General features: G+C 46.2%; 1 protein-coding gene across 2 annotated transcripts; it reads left to right on the top strand.

The window, feature by feature from the left end:
- The first annotated feature begins 10,368 nt into the window (after positions 1-10,368).
- Positions 10,369-14,782, top strand: LOC136552550 (sphingosine kinase 2-like). Of its 2 annotated transcripts, none has more exons than XM_066544111.1 (10): positions 10,369-10,843; positions 12,056-12,178; positions 12,273-12,373; positions 12,536-12,608; positions 12,834-12,920; positions 13,041-13,118; positions 13,263-13,333; positions 13,719-14,009; positions 14,088-14,210; positions 14,307-14,782. In XM_066544111.1, the coding sequence occupies exons 1-10, from the start codon at positions 10,498-10,500 to the stop codon at positions 14,511-14,513; spliced, it is 1,500 nt and encodes a 499-aa protein (XP_066400208.1). In that variant the 5' UTR covers positions 10,369-10,497; the 3' UTR covers positions 14,514-14,782. The 2 variants fall into 2 exon arrangements, with proteins under 2 accessions (XP_066400208.1, XP_066400207.1); XM_066544110.1 differs by having other exon boundaries at positions 10,713-10,843; positions 12,030-12,178.
- Positions 14,783-15,290: the final 508 nt, after the last annotated feature.

The raw sequence follows: 15,290 nt of genomic DNA on the forward strand, positions 1-15,290 counted from the left end.
CAAATTATATAACCCACCTTCTCTGATGTCATTGATGGTTTAACTCAGTCTCCCCTTGCTTCTCTCCAATTTGTGTCATTTTCAGTGTGGCAAACTGGCAATCATATGCGCATAGCCTCGTAGAGTCTAGCGTCGCAAGGCAAGGAAGGAACGAGGGATTCGTGGAGCAAAAGGTCTTCCAACGTTTGCTCAGGCATGCGTTATCACACCCGGGATCGCGTATCGATCGGCCGGCGTATTCGAAACGCATCGTCTCCTTGGGGTCCTTGCTCCCTTGCGGTTCTGGACCGCACCTCTGCCGTCGTGTTCACCCGGCGCCGTTTTCGTTTGGCGTCAGGGAAAGCTGTGGGGACATCGCCGCGTCCCTATTGATGAAAACGACTTTCTGATCATCAAAGGATTGCTTCTTTCAGTCACCAGTGACACCGACACGGCGACACTGACATTTCTTTTTTTCTTTTTTTACTTGACAACCACCGCCTTCACGTCCCAGTTCTCCGTTTACAATTCGCTCGCTTGCTTAGGGCTATACCAGCCGTCATTAATCAGTGCAGCTATTTTGGGATCATTAAGAGGTATGCATCTTGGTTTGTTACGTCAGTTTTTCTCTCTATGGAAAAACACATCTCCGGTAGGATCTTACTTCCTCTGGTCACAACTCAGTTAATTTGGTTACACTGGGTCAATTTTTTGTTGAAAAGTACCTTTTGTGCTGATCTTTAGGTAGTAGAAATGGTGCCACTAGATTTGCATCAAGAGACAAGAACTAACTACATAAAAGTATAACTTGTTATGCTTCTTAAATATATGTACAACGAAAAAGCACTAGTAGGAAAATTTTGTTTCGGAGACCGGTTGATACCCAAAAGATCAAGAACTTCTATCCTGCAAACAGAATCGGTAATGCTCGGTTGAAGGCGTCCGTCCAGACGGATAGATCCCAACCCGCCCGCGCCGCCCGTCCACGTTGCGCGCCACGTGCCCCACCTGCACCGCCCGGAAGCGCAATTCGCCGCCACAGCCTGGCACTAGACGCTGTCTCCCCACGTCAAGCGGCTCACGCCCCTCCCAATCCGTTCTCCTTCCCCGTCAGTTGAGTGCCAGGTGCGGCGGCCGGCGGGGCCTATCGAAACATGGCGCCGCGGGCAGGATCTAATTATCCGAGGTCATAGTCGAGGTCCGTGCCACCGATGAGCTCCACACCGGCGACCTCTGCGCCACTCCGTGGTATCGAGCTCTGTGCCCGAATTTTTTACTATTTGGCCCTTTTTTCAAAAGTTTCTCTCAAATAGACCCCTGGCGGAAACAATTCCAGAAATGGACCCTTGGCTCGGCGCCAGTCGGCGCCACGGTCACTGGCGCCGAGCCCCTAAATATCTATCGGCCGACCCTTCTTCTTCCCCATCTCACCCTAGCCGTCCCTGCCCGCGTCGTCGCCGCTCCACCGCTGCGCCCACGCCCACGCCCGCTCGCGCCCGCGCCCGCCCGCGCGCGCCACGCCGCGCCGCGCGCGCCACGCCTGCCCGCCCGCCCGCGTCGCTGCTGCTCCGGCGGCCGAGCACGCGCCGCGCCGCTGCCTCCGCTCCCTCGCCCGAGCCCGCACCACGCCGCTGTGCCCTCGCACTGTTGCCCGTTGGTTGGCTGCAGCGCCGAGCCGCCACGCCCTCCACCGCCGTCCTCGCCTTTGTCTCCACTGGCGGCCTCGGCCTCGCCCCGCCTTGCCCCCTCCACCGCCGGCCTCGCCCCGCCTTGCCGACGTCCACCGCCGCCCTCGCCTCGCCCCGCCTCCCGCGCCCGTCGAGCCGGTCTCGCCGCGCGGAGCGCCGGGCACCCCGCGACCGCCGCGCGCCACCTCTGTCGTTGGCAGTGCCACCGCAGGCCCGGATCTTCGCCTTGACCTACGCCCATCGTCCGTCGACCCGAAAATGTAAAAAATATGAATATGCAATGTACCTATTTAGTTGGTGTTTGTTATTTACTAGTTATACTGTGATGACTTAGTTAGTTGATTTAGTGAGATATATATGTAGATAGATAGAAACATAGATACATTAGTAAATAGATATAGTTAGATAGCTACTTAGATATGTAGTTATATTTGTAGTTAACTACATATGATCTTGCTATTTAGTGAGTATACTATAAATATATACGTAGTTATTATCATGATTACTTAGTTTGTAGTTAGAAAGTACTTGTTAGGTACTATCTATTGTCTAATTTGGACTAAAGGACATGCGTTTTGTTACGTTTTTGAAATAGATGGACAACCTAGTGACCATATATCATGGAGGCACGGTTGAAAGCGATCGTTATGGATATGTTGAGTTTCTTGACATGCAAAGCGTGCCTGTGCTATTCAATGATAGGCTTTCATTTAGTGATATGGTTGCAAGGGCTCGGGAGGAGCTGCATTGCTTTGGAGATGATGATATTGCAGTTGATGGTGTACTGCACCTAGGTTGTCCTCCAAACATCTTCAGGCGAATGATTTCAATTGGTTGTGCGGATCAGTGGGATAACTATGTGAGATCGGCTATGAAGAGCCAGCTGCAATGTTTGGACGTGGTTGTTCGTCGGGTGTTAGTTGATCCAATCCCTCATGGGTTTACCCCAGTAATGGATCATCCGGCACACATCGACCCTCCCATTCCGGAACCTTACCTGCATGTGCAGATTGCGCCTACGGTTCCTGATGCTCAATCTGCCCCCAATGCGTTATTTGAAGATGGTTGTCATACTCATGTTTTCGTGGCAGATCCTCCTTATGAGATCCCTTTGACACAGAATCATCCGAGTAAGTGTCTTAACCGTATGGTTTTTGGGAGCTTATCCCGTTCCTTACATCTATTTGTTTTATTCTTTTCTCATTTCTGTAATGACGTTGCAGGAGAAATTCCTGAGAATATGGATGTGCCCCATGTTGCTGCGCAAGTGCACTTTTCAGATGGATTTTGTGGCTCCAATAATGTTGAAATTATGAATGATTCGGAGCCATATGAGATGGCTAGGGCTCTTGATTCTGATGATGATCGTCCTGTTGGAGAGCTGACGGAGAGTGATGTTGAGATGATGAGGCGTATCTTTCCCGACCGCCGTGATCCTAGAGTTCATGAGTTTAGTGATCTTGCTCATTCTGATCTGGTGTTTGTAGAAGGACGTGATGATGAGCTCCTAGAAGCTCCTGAGGCTGGTACTAACATGGTAATTGAGGAGGGGAGGGTGTTCAGTGACCTCCCTGCTTTGAAGAGGTGGTTGCAGGCTTTTGCAGTGATACGAAAGAGGCCTTACAGGGTATTGCATTCATATGTGGAGCGCCGTTACACAGTTGTGTGTGACAAGGAACGCTGCCCATGGAGGGTTTGTGCAAGGAAGCAACAGGTGACCGGAAAATGGAAGATCATAAAAGTTATTGGGCCACACAATTGTGCTGACCATAAGCTGACACTGAGGCATCGACAGTTGACATCTACCCTCATTGCTAAGCGGTTGATGGGAATTTTGCAGAGAGAACCCAACATAAAGGTGAGAACAATTATCAGGACCGTTGAGGCGTTGTATGAAGGATATGTGATAACTTATGGTAAAGCATGGAAGGCTAAGCAGCGAGCGTGGAAGATGATATATGGGGACTGGGAGGATGGGTATGAGCAGCTGCCAGTTCTTTTCAATGCAATCAAAGCGATGAATCCAGGCATGCATTATGAGTACATCCCAAAACCTAATGCATGGAAGGATGGGAGGCAGATATTTTTTCGTGCCTTCTAGTGCTTTCCTCAGTGTGTCGAGGCCTTTAGGCACTGTCGTCCCGTCTTCTCCATTGATGGTACGTTCTTGATTGGCAAATACCAGGGCACACTTTTTATAGCCATATCCTGTGATGCGAACAACAAGTTGGTTCCTTTGGCATTTGCTTTGGTTGAGAAGGAGAACAATGACAGTTGGGGATGGTTCTTGAGGCTAGTCCGGATACACATGGTTGGCCCTGGCAGGGAGGTTGACGTCATATCTGATAGGCATCAGGGCATACTTAATGTTGTGCGAGAGCAGTTAGAGGGGTATGCACCTTTGCACCATCGTTGGTGTACTCGACACCTTGCCGAGAATCTACTACGGAAGGACGGTGTCAAGAAAAACTTTGATCTGTTCCAGGAGGCTGCTCGACAGCTTGAGGACAAGTACTTTAGGGAAAACTTGGAGCAGGTCAGAACCGCATCAAATGCAGAAGGTAGACAATGGCTCACAGGTTTGATGAGGGATTTGGAGAAATGGACAAGAGCTCATGACGACGGTGGCTGGAGGTACGAGTTTCAGTGCAGCAACATGGCAGAGTCATTCAATAAGTTGCTATTAGAGATACGTGGTATGCCCATGAATGCAATTATTCAATTCACCTTCTATAAGCTTGTTGCCTGGTTCAACGATAGACACGCCCATGCATTGCAGTTGAGGAGTGATGAAGAGATATGGGCTCCGAAACCAAAGGCGCACCTAGAGAAGGTAAGAGAAAGGGCTGGCACACATGAGGTTGCATGCTTTCACCACGCCATAGGAACTTATCAGGTCAAGCATAGGGGTGGTACAACGTCCGATGGTGAGGTCTGAGAGTCGAGGATACATGTGGTTGTCCTCTAAGATTTCAAGTGCACTTATGGTAAACCAAGGCAATACCACTTTGTATGTTCGTATTTGGTGGCAGCAGCTAGGCATCGCAACTATAATATCGAGAGGAGGATACCTCACAAATTCAGTGTCAACACGCTTGTGAACACATGGAGCCCTCGCTTCGTGCCTTTTCGAGACCCTGGAGAGTGGCCTCCATATGATGGGCCGAAGTACATTGCGGATCCAGCTTATCGTTGGAACAAGCGTGGATCAAGGCAGAGGACGAGGCATAGGATGGTTATGGATTAGATACCCAGAAGAACTAGGCGTGGGAGAGAAACTCCATTTGTTACTGATCCCGAGCAGCACGAGTGCAGCAAGTGCGGTAGACTTGGCCACAACTCACGAAGTTGCCATTGGCAGATTAGTGAGGTAGGACTATTGGTTTATAGTATTATTTTATATTTGTCGTATCATATATTTAATTATGCATGTCTCAATTTATGCTTGTATTTGTGTCAATTACCTATACATTTATAAGTTCATGTTTCATTGTACATTGCAATTCTAATTCATTCACTTTTTTTGTAGGATGGAGCAATTCCACCTGCTCGACCCGACGTATGAGGAGACCCACCGAGGACGTCTCGTTGCGCTGGGGCAGGTAATAATCTATAAGTTTTATTCGTACATGTGTTCGTGAAGTAACATGTGACTATGTTATATTCGATGCAGGACCTTCCGCACCTTTGTTCTAGGACCCACAGTGGGTTCTTGGACATTCGGTACGACGATAGGTACACTTCTTTCCTGCAAAGAGCTAGCCTGGATGTCATCTCCTTTTAGGTTCGTCGTGGGTTGCCCAAGTTCAACTCAGCGGCGATAACTGCATTGGTAGACAGGTATTAAAGTGAATCATTGCCTCTATTCATTGCCATTTGTTCATGCGATTGACTTTTTGACAAGTAATCTTGCTTGGTCTTAAATATAGGTGGCGGCCGGAGACTCACAGCTTCCACCTACCTTTCGGGGAGATGACAGTCTCGCTTCAGGACTGTTAGAAGATGCTAGGCCTAAGGATTCATGGGAACCCAGTCACCGGGCAGTGCAGGTCAGAGGGATGGAGAGCACGAGTGGAGGCCTTCCTTGGGCGTGAGCTTGGCGAGCAAGGGGCTCGCACTTCTGGAGTTCCCATCTCATGGCTACGTACAGAGTTCGCACAGTGCCCCGAGGAGGCAGATGAGGAGACGGTTGGGTACTACTGCGGGGCATGGATCCTACACCTTTTTGCTTGCGTTCTCTTTCCCGACGCGATGGGTGACAATGCGTCCTGGATGTGGATCCACTGTCTCAGTAACTAGGACCAGACGGGTCAGTACAGCTGGGGCTCTACAGTCTTGTATTTTCTATACCGGCAGCTGTGCGAGGGGTGTCGTCGGTCTACGACGAACCTGTCACTTGGTGGATGCGTGTACCTGTTACAGCTGTGGATGTGGGCTTGTTTTCTAGTTGGTCGTCCAGAGGTACTGGCTCATCGTGAGTGGTTCTAAGGTCAGCCTCCAAGTCGCTAGCCGACGTGGGCATACCTTTGGGACCAGGTCAGGGTTTCGCACACGAGGATAGACCGGGCGTACATTGAGTACATGAACGAGCTAGATTCGCTGACAGCGTCTAGTGTAAGTAAATTTTATTTTCTATGCTGCTTTTAAAAGGATTAGTATACCATCTAACATCTTATTTGGACATGATGCATGTGGAGTGGGAGCCATATGGTGGAGAGGACACACTTCCTTTTCAGCTGAGCAACGTATGTGGGGCCGATGACTACTTCTATAGGATGAGGTGCCCTCTAATCTGCTTCTATGCTATCGAGTACCACCTGCCAGATAGGGTTGCACGCCAATTTGGAGTGAGACAGCTTTGGCCTATGCCTCTGTTCTCGACTGGCGTTGACTTACACAAGTAAGTGTTTTGATATTTCAAATGTCTCATGATGATGGTCCATTTCTTATAATATGGTGCCACGTACGTGGATTAATGTAACGATGACATACGTGCAGGTTGGATCGTCAGAGGAACAAGAAGATTTTTGACTGGGAGAGGCACCACCAGTCCTACATTGAGGAATAGGAGGAGATGCACGACAACCTGGACGACAACAACGAGCCGCACATGAACCGTGAGTTCAGGTGGTACCAAGCTTGGTACCAGCGTTCGACAAGGTGCAGGCTCAGGCTATAGTGGACCGAAACTGACTACGCCGACATCGAGTCCTCCGACGATGAGGACACGACGTACGACCGGTCCACTCGTGTAGGAAGGCAGGTGGAGGCAGGACCGATCTTGGACAGAGTGGTAAGCCAATCGACTTATTATGTTACATTTAGTTACATAAGAAAATAAAACTAAATGATATTTGTTCAGAAGTCTTATTATTGAAAACTTTGTTGCAGGGCAATACACTGAGAAGCTCAGTTGAAGAGATTGAGCGCGTTCGGCCTAGAGTCAATGATGACTACATACTTGGCTTCGTAGATGTAAGATTAAAAATATTCTTTCAAATAAATCATTAATATGTTATATTCTTTCAGTTAACATAGTTTTGTACAACAGAGGCTGTCACATCATCTACGTCATGCGGCTGATCGTTGTGGTTGCAGGACAAACACGACGCATGACGTGTACAATCCTTCCGCAGAAAGAGGAGCCTTGGGTTCCTCTAGTCAAGCAGCTACAGGGGACAAGGAGGAGGACGAGGAGGCCGACGACGACGATGACATGGACAAAAGGCACGATGAGCTTGGGCCCTCTCAGCTCCATGACCCTCCATCGACTCATCCTACACCGCCTCTAGGCACTAGGCGATGCTGTCCGCGTGACCCTTACACTCCAAGCACCAGCGCTCTGGGTCACAAGGGTAGGGGCAAGAGTAGGAGACAGTGAGGGACGTGATAGGTGTTACTATGAACTCGGCGCCAGTGACCGTGGCGCCGAGCTCGGCGCCAGTCACTCTGGCGCCGAGCCAAGGGTCTATTTCTGGAATTGTTTCCGCCAGGAGTCTATTTGAGAGAAACTTTCGAAAAAAGGGCCAAATAGTAAAAAATTCGGGCTCTGCACTGGCGTCGAGCTCAGTATGTTTTATGTGTTTCAGATGTATGTTTCAAATGTTCCAGATCTATGTTGCAAGTGTTTCATATGGATGTTGCAAAAGTAGATCGTGATATTGTATATGTTGCAATGGTTATACATGTATGTTGCAAGCTTCCGTTTTCAATGTTTCACCTGTTTTTCCAGACGTATGTTGCAAGTATGTTTATTTGGATGTTGCATATGTTTCACACATATGTTACAAGTGTTTTATCTGGATATTGCGTATGTTTTTACAATGATTTTAAGTGTTTTTTCATGTGTTTTTACAAGTGTTTCAGATGCATGTTTTAAATGTTTCATCCGTCTTCAGACGTATATTGCAAGTGTTGCATCCGGATATTTCAAAAGTAGATCAGTTGTTGTATGTCCCTCCTCACCTTCTGCTGCCTCGTCTCGGTGCCGGCTGGGCATTCGCCACCCCTCCCCCTATTCTCAATGCTGGTGATGTTCGAGGCGGCATGGGCCTACGTGGGCACGAGAAACGGGCTACAGGTGCGAGCGCCCTGGACGTCTTATCCTTTCAGATGGACGCTAACAAACCCGAGACAGAATACATGGTTCCTCCTGATGCAAGTAAGGGCCTATTCGGCTGCACTTATTTACAGCGCTCCAGCTGTACCATTTGTTTTCTAACTACTGTTACTGTCTCACGTTTGCTGCGGCTGCGGCTGCAAAAGAGTGCAGCTGAACGGAGCCTAACTTGTCTTGGCATAGCATTTCTGCGGTCCAGGCTGTAAGTGTATTTAATTAATTAGTGCGCAGTTTAGTGGGGGTAAATATGAAAGATTGAAGCAACCATGTACATTTGGGTTATCATAGGCTTAAATTTAGGATCAAAGGAAGTAGTGTCGGCTACACTTAAAAGAGACATTTTTATTTGAAGAATCATTAGAATAAAGATCGTTTTCTATATCTTTTCACTTTTCAACCGTCTCTGAAAAAATCGGCGCATCTAAGAACTATTTCCATATTTCAACAGTGGTGAGTTGGTACCCTTAATTGAGGGCCGCCATTCATCTGTACTGGTGTGGTGGAGGTGTCTTGTCCGAGGTACAAGTTAATTACAAATCAAATACAATCACATATGAAATTCTTCTAGTACTTGTATTCGCTAAAATCGGATAACCTAGTTTGACAAAGGGCCCGTGTATCAATTTTTGCCGTCATTCCTCACTTGTTAGGGTTCCACCTGGTAGTTCTAGGGATCTCCCAACACCCAACAGTCTATCTCTCAACAGAACCATTAGTGTGTGTTGTGTGTTCACTAATTGAAACCACCTGCAGTCGACCTCCACTGTAAACACACAATGACTTCGTGCGACTATAGCTGCTGGTCTGGTCATGTGCCCAATTAATATGATGGTCATGCGTGATTACGAAGTTTAACTGTAGTTGTAAGCTCGCCATCTAGTCCTAAGGCGACATTTGGAGCATGCCAGCGACAGCGAGCCCCACGGCTCTGGCGCTTTTCTCTCTACGCCCCTACATACAAATAGAATAATAATAGATTCAACTATCCAAGACCAAGAACGTGCTTAGGGCCTACCTTTGTCGAATTTCATGGGCTCATGGCGCCTGTTGGCATCGTGCCCACTAGTTGAGACTTATTAAAAGAGAAATCCGGTTTGTTTAGACACACACAATAGTTCGTATAACGAAGATGAACTCTGGATAATGGCTATACGTATTTTGTTGTTGGTAGCTCACGCGTTGTCCAGTTTAAACATATCTGATTAGCATAATGGGACAGGGATATCAAGGCCATGTTTGGATCCAAGAAAATAATAGTTAGCTACTAATAATTAGCTTATTGAATCAAAACATGTCTAGTTAATAGTTTAGCCAATTGTTAACTGAATACTCAACTAACAACTATATATTTCACTAGTTAGATCAAACTAGCTAACATCAACTAATATTATGTGACCTATTAGCTAGCTAATTGTTAGCTGAATACTTAACTAACAACTATTTTACTAGTTGGACCAAACTAGCGAATAATAGCTAATATTAGTTGTAACCTATTAGCTAGCTAATTATTAGCAAACACTAATAGCTAATTATTAGCAAACTTGATCCAAACAGGCCCCAAGTCTCACGTGCCACCTAAAAATGGTCTAGTGAGCCATCAATGGCAGTGGTTATTGTAATCTATAAACTGAGATGATGCTAAGCATAGCATCTCTGCTACTACAAAACAAGATATCGCATACTTCATAAAATAAAATAAAATAAAAATTTAGGCAATCTAAATTTAATTACTGGAAGTTATTTTTTCTCAAAAGAACGTGGATTATAAGAAGACACCCACCACTTTACCTACCAAGATCCATCCGAAGAATTCCACGGTGATCTCTGATCTTGATGGAGAATAGCCGTCAATAAGTATATAAAACTTGGGAGCAGCCTCCCACAAATTCCCAAGATTACCTGGATTTCTTTACCAAAACACCATTAAAATTCCTACACACTGAACCATTCGTACAAATACAACACACCATACACCACACGTACACACATATACATACTCCACACGGCCACACGTTATACTCCTACGTACATACGGAGCCCCCCACCCGAAAGGCGCCAACGAGGATATATTTAACCGCCCCAACCACGCACCTTTTCTCCTCGCCTCGTCACCAAACCTCTGCTACCTTCGCTTGGCTTCGCTTCCAACCCCATCGATACTTCCGAACAAGCTACAGCCTACGCTACAAGCTTGACCCGCCACGTCCTTCCATGGCCAATCCCCAGCCCCAGACCGAGGTCCTGACCGAGTCAGTGCGGGTCAACAGCACCGAGGTGGAGGCCACGCTCAGGGGCGGCGAGCTGGCGTGGCGCCCCGCCGCCGGCGGCAACGTAGAGGGGCAGGAGCGGCGGCTGGAGCTGGAGTCGGAGGTGCTCGGGTGCCGGGTGGACGGGAGGAAGCTCAAATTCGCGACCTTTGCCGCGAGCGGCGGCGGTAATGGGAAAAGGGGAGGAGGGGACAGGAATCGGAGGAGAGGGGAGGTCATGGTGGAGATGGAGAACGAGAATGCCGCGTTGCGGTGGGGGGACGTCATCAGGGATCGCCTCGCCTCGCTCGGTAATCAGTATCAGCTGTTACTCTGCTACCTGCAATTCGATTATTTTAATTCAATTCTACTGCATCCTACTATGTTTTTTTTTTAAATCTCCTGCATCTTGGGAATTGTGCTTGGTTCATGATGTGATCGATCTGGTCACACTACGATTGGAGTTTTGGCATTCCCTGGACGCCTGGTTCTTGATCGGGTAGGCGGCGGTAGTTGCGTCATGCGTGGTGGACTTGAGGAGTTCGTTGACTCGATTGGATAGCTGGGAGAGGGGGGGGAAAAATATGCTCCTGATAGTAAGGGGAAAACATCAAAAACAAAACCAGAAGAGAGTGTCCAGCCGCTTTGGTTTGCTTCAACGAAAATAATTTGAAACAATTGGTTCTAGATTGTAATGGTCGTATGCGTGCACAGATCTTTCTTATGCGTGAAACCGTGCGGTTGAATAGCTGTTCTTCTGGGCATGATCTGGTCAAAGCATCAAATGTACAACTGTAGCAGTATGCAAGGTGCCAACTAGTCGAGTCCTACAGAGTTTGAAAATTCTCCATGGATTCTTCTTCAGTATCTGGTCTACTCAATTGCCACGGTTGGCTTCAAATGGGCATGTTGCTGATGGTGCACATCGCACAAAGCTTGCATTTCAATTATTATCACCTCGAACAAGTCAGAATCGTGTATGTCTGTCTAAATGATGCATGTTCATTTTGTACAATGCAGTAGTGATGTTATGCCTGTTCATGTTATGCATACTTTGTGCAACTTTATTTGTTCTTTTGTGAGATTTGGTTAAATGTTCCTCTCAGTATCACCCATTGCCATTTAACATCACCCTTGAATGTTGCATTAGCTATCATATTGTAGGATGCAATGGTGTTTTGTGTGTCAACTAACTTAGTTCATTTCTCCCCTTAAATTAATTACGTCGCATGCTATTCTAGTTCATTTTACCAAGTTCTGGGTCGATCCAATGACTCAGAACATGGGATACTTGCATCTCTAGCTATCAATGCAAAATATCTGAGCTGGCCCTTTTTGCTCAGTTATTCATCATTGATAGTGCTGATCTAGTGCTCTTTTCTCCTGTATATTTATGTTCCATTTCTGGTTGGTACTAGTTCTCTAACTCCTTTGGAAAAGCATAGTAGATTAACAGCTGAATTAGAACACCAGTTTTACCTACTCATGGTCCCTTAGGTATTCCTCCTGCAATATTGCCACAGGCCGGCCGAAGAAATTGTTCATTATAGTGAACCCTTATGGCGGAAAGAGAAGCGGACGGAGTATTTTCCAAAATGAAGTCCTCCCCCTCATTGAAGCTTCTGGCGTGCTTTATACGATGCAAGGTCTGGTGGTCTCTGTTTATTCATCGTATTTTTGGGATTATAAATGTGGTGCCTGTTACTCTGTATCTAATTTCAAATTGTGAAACATGTTTAGAAACCAAGCATCGCCTTCATGCCCAAGAGATTGCACATTCACTTGATCTTAGGAAGTATGACGGCATCATTTGTGTCAGTGGAGATGGTGTGATGGTAGAGGTTAGCAAAGAACAACATTTTTTGTATGCGAATGCAATTCTGTGCAATTTGTTATGCTCTGAAAATTCGCATGTTTTCAGATATTTGAGCACTGTTTGATTCTATTTGTTTTCTTGCTATGTTTTGGTTCTTTCTCTTATTGTTATTTTATTTTGTTTTTAGGTTGTCAATGGTCTCCTGCAAAGGGAGGACTGGGAAACAGCAATAAAAGTGCCCCTTGGGATCATTCCGGCAGGTACATTATCATAGCAGCTCCTTTATCATATGGATGTAATGATGCATATTAGTGAGTAGTACTGTGTCTTCGGTTCATTTTCATATGCAATCATTACAAAAGCTGTTTAACCAAGATTAGTTGTAGCTTCTAGCTTTTTCAGTTTTTGTTCAGATTCTAGCATTTATGTACTTTATTGTCATTAGTGCTCTGGGCAGACTTTTCACACAATACAATGTGCAACAGGTACTGGAAATGGAATGGCACGATCTCTATTGCATGCTGCTGGTGAACCATTCTCTATATCTAATGCTGTGTTTGCAATCATCAGAGGTCAGTATTTTCTCCTCGTTTTTCGACACCTTTCATCTAGCAGCCACATCATCTGTCTTCATTATCTTGCCCATTTATGTGTTTGAACAATTGCTGATGCAGCTTCTATCTATTACACAGGTCATAAACGTGCACTTGATGTTACTTCTGTTGTGCAGGGAAATACAAGGTTCTTTAGTGTCCTGATGCTTACATGGGGTATGCAGCATATAATCTCTCTGCTAATTCTTTGAAAACAACAGCTGAGAACATAGGCCACCTTCCTCAGAGATTGCTCTGTCACTTTTCTTTTGCTGCATTAAAATTTAACTGACAAGCCTGAAAATGATCTACGAACTGCAGGTCTGGTGGCTGATGTTGATATTGAATCAGAGAAGTATAGGTGGATGGGAAGTGCTCGCCTTGAATTTTATGTATACTTTCTACCCTAAAATCTTATATCAAGTAGTTGATTTTCCTTTTTATATCTGTAACTTTGTCTCTTTTTTATATATAACGGACTTAACAGAGAGGTGCTGCAGAAATTAGATGCTCTTTCTGGCTGATCTTGCACCAGCTTGGCAGCATCGAGACAGATGCATCTCTTGCTTTAATACTTAGTTCCAAGCTCTAACTGTGGGAAATAGCTTATAGCTTTATTTACTTAGATGTGTGTGCATGCATTGCAGCCATAATAGATGCTGAGGATAATGATATCGTATTGCATAAGTCGCTGTAGCAGCTTTATGGCTTCATGTTACTCTGTCTCAGGGTGTTTTTGGATCTGTAGAAGCTCACACTGTGCTCTGCCATTTTCAGCTCCTACTCCGCATGCTGAACCTGCGACGGTACAATGGGCGCATCCTTTTTGTTCCAGCACCAGGATATGAAGAAGTTGGTGATCCTGTGGATCAAACTACAAACGGAGTTAGCACGGGCATTCAAGAAGATGGAGCAACAGACAGTAATGGTGAAACGTGTGGCTATGTTGGCCCGTCCATCAAAGAAGCTGATCTTAGATGGAGATCGCTGAATGGTCCATTCGTTTCAGTCTGGCTCGGCAATGTTCCTTTCGCCAGCGAGGATGCCATGGCAGCACCAAAAGCAGAGGTCAGTCTCTCGCCGTTTCGGGCCTTGGGGTTCCTCTGTGCTCCATAGCTTGATTCTTTCTTGTTTGTTGCCATGCAGTTTGCGGATGGCTACTTGGATGCCGCTATAATCAAGGATTGCCCGCGGTGGGATGTTGTCGGGCTTGTGTTCCAGACGAAGGATGGCACCTACGTGAACTCGCCATGCGTGGAGTACTTCAAGGTGCGTTGCTTAGTCCATGTCCATGCGTTCTACTCTACCCACCCTGTCCCTGAACTCTGTCATCAAAACATAACGAGGTGTGCTGGGCAACTACAGGTGAAGGCGATCCGGATCGAGCCGGGCCTGCGCGTGGGCAGCAGCACCAAGGGCGGTATCATCGACTCGGACGGGGAGGTGATTGCGAGGGGCGATGATGGTCCCCACTCCCGCGCCGGCGACGAGCCGGGGCACCTGATGGCGTACGGTCCACCCATCCAGCTGACGGTGGACCAGGGGCTGGCCACCATCTTCTCCCCGAGATGACGATTCTTCTCTCTGTTCAACACCGTCTGCGTGTAATTTGCTCCGTTAGCCCTCCCATTTTCCCGTGTAGAATCATGTGCTTCTACTGTACATGTAAATATACTCACAGTCACACACCCCACCCCAGTGGAGAGCGATGAGCCAAGAGGGACGGATACTGGATCTCCGTCGAGCGTCGAGAGGTTGTTTTCTTTTCATGGCCACAGTCCACATAGCTGCCGCTGCTTTTAGTGCTAGCGTGACAAATGAGAAGTGGTCAGTTCATAATCTTTTTTTCGGGTGTTGTTGATTATCACTTGTACAAGCAGTTGGACTGATCTCCTGCAAACTTGGTGTTAAATCCACCTTAAAAATTTGTACATCCATATAAAAAAACTTGACATAAGTCGAACTATCTTTGATCAAGCCTATATAAAACCAATGTTATGTTTATATCGTGAAATAAGTATCATTAAATTTATCATTAAACATATTCTCAAAAAATACCTATTTGATGTCATAAATATTGATAGTCTTATACTCCTTCTGTTTTAAATTATAAGTCGCTTTGACTTTTTTTATATAGATTTTGCTATGTATGTAGACATATATTATATCAAGATACATACTAAATTTAATGTATAAAAAATCAAAGCGATTTATAATTTAGAACAAAGTGAGTATAAATTTGGTCAAAGTGTAAATCACTTTGATGACCTAAAATGACTTTTTTTAAAACGGGGATACTACTACCTCCACCCTAAATAGAATGACATTTTTGGACTAAGTCGAAAAATA

The sequence above is a fragment of the Miscanthus floridulus genome, chromosome 4, assembly GCF_019320115.1.
Source record: "Miscanthus floridulus cultivar M001 chromosome 4, ASM1932011v1, whole genome shotgun sequence".
In the NCBI taxonomy this organism is placed as follows: domain Eukaryota; kingdom Viridiplantae; phylum Streptophyta; class Magnoliopsida; order Poales; family Poaceae; genus Miscanthus; species Miscanthus floridulus.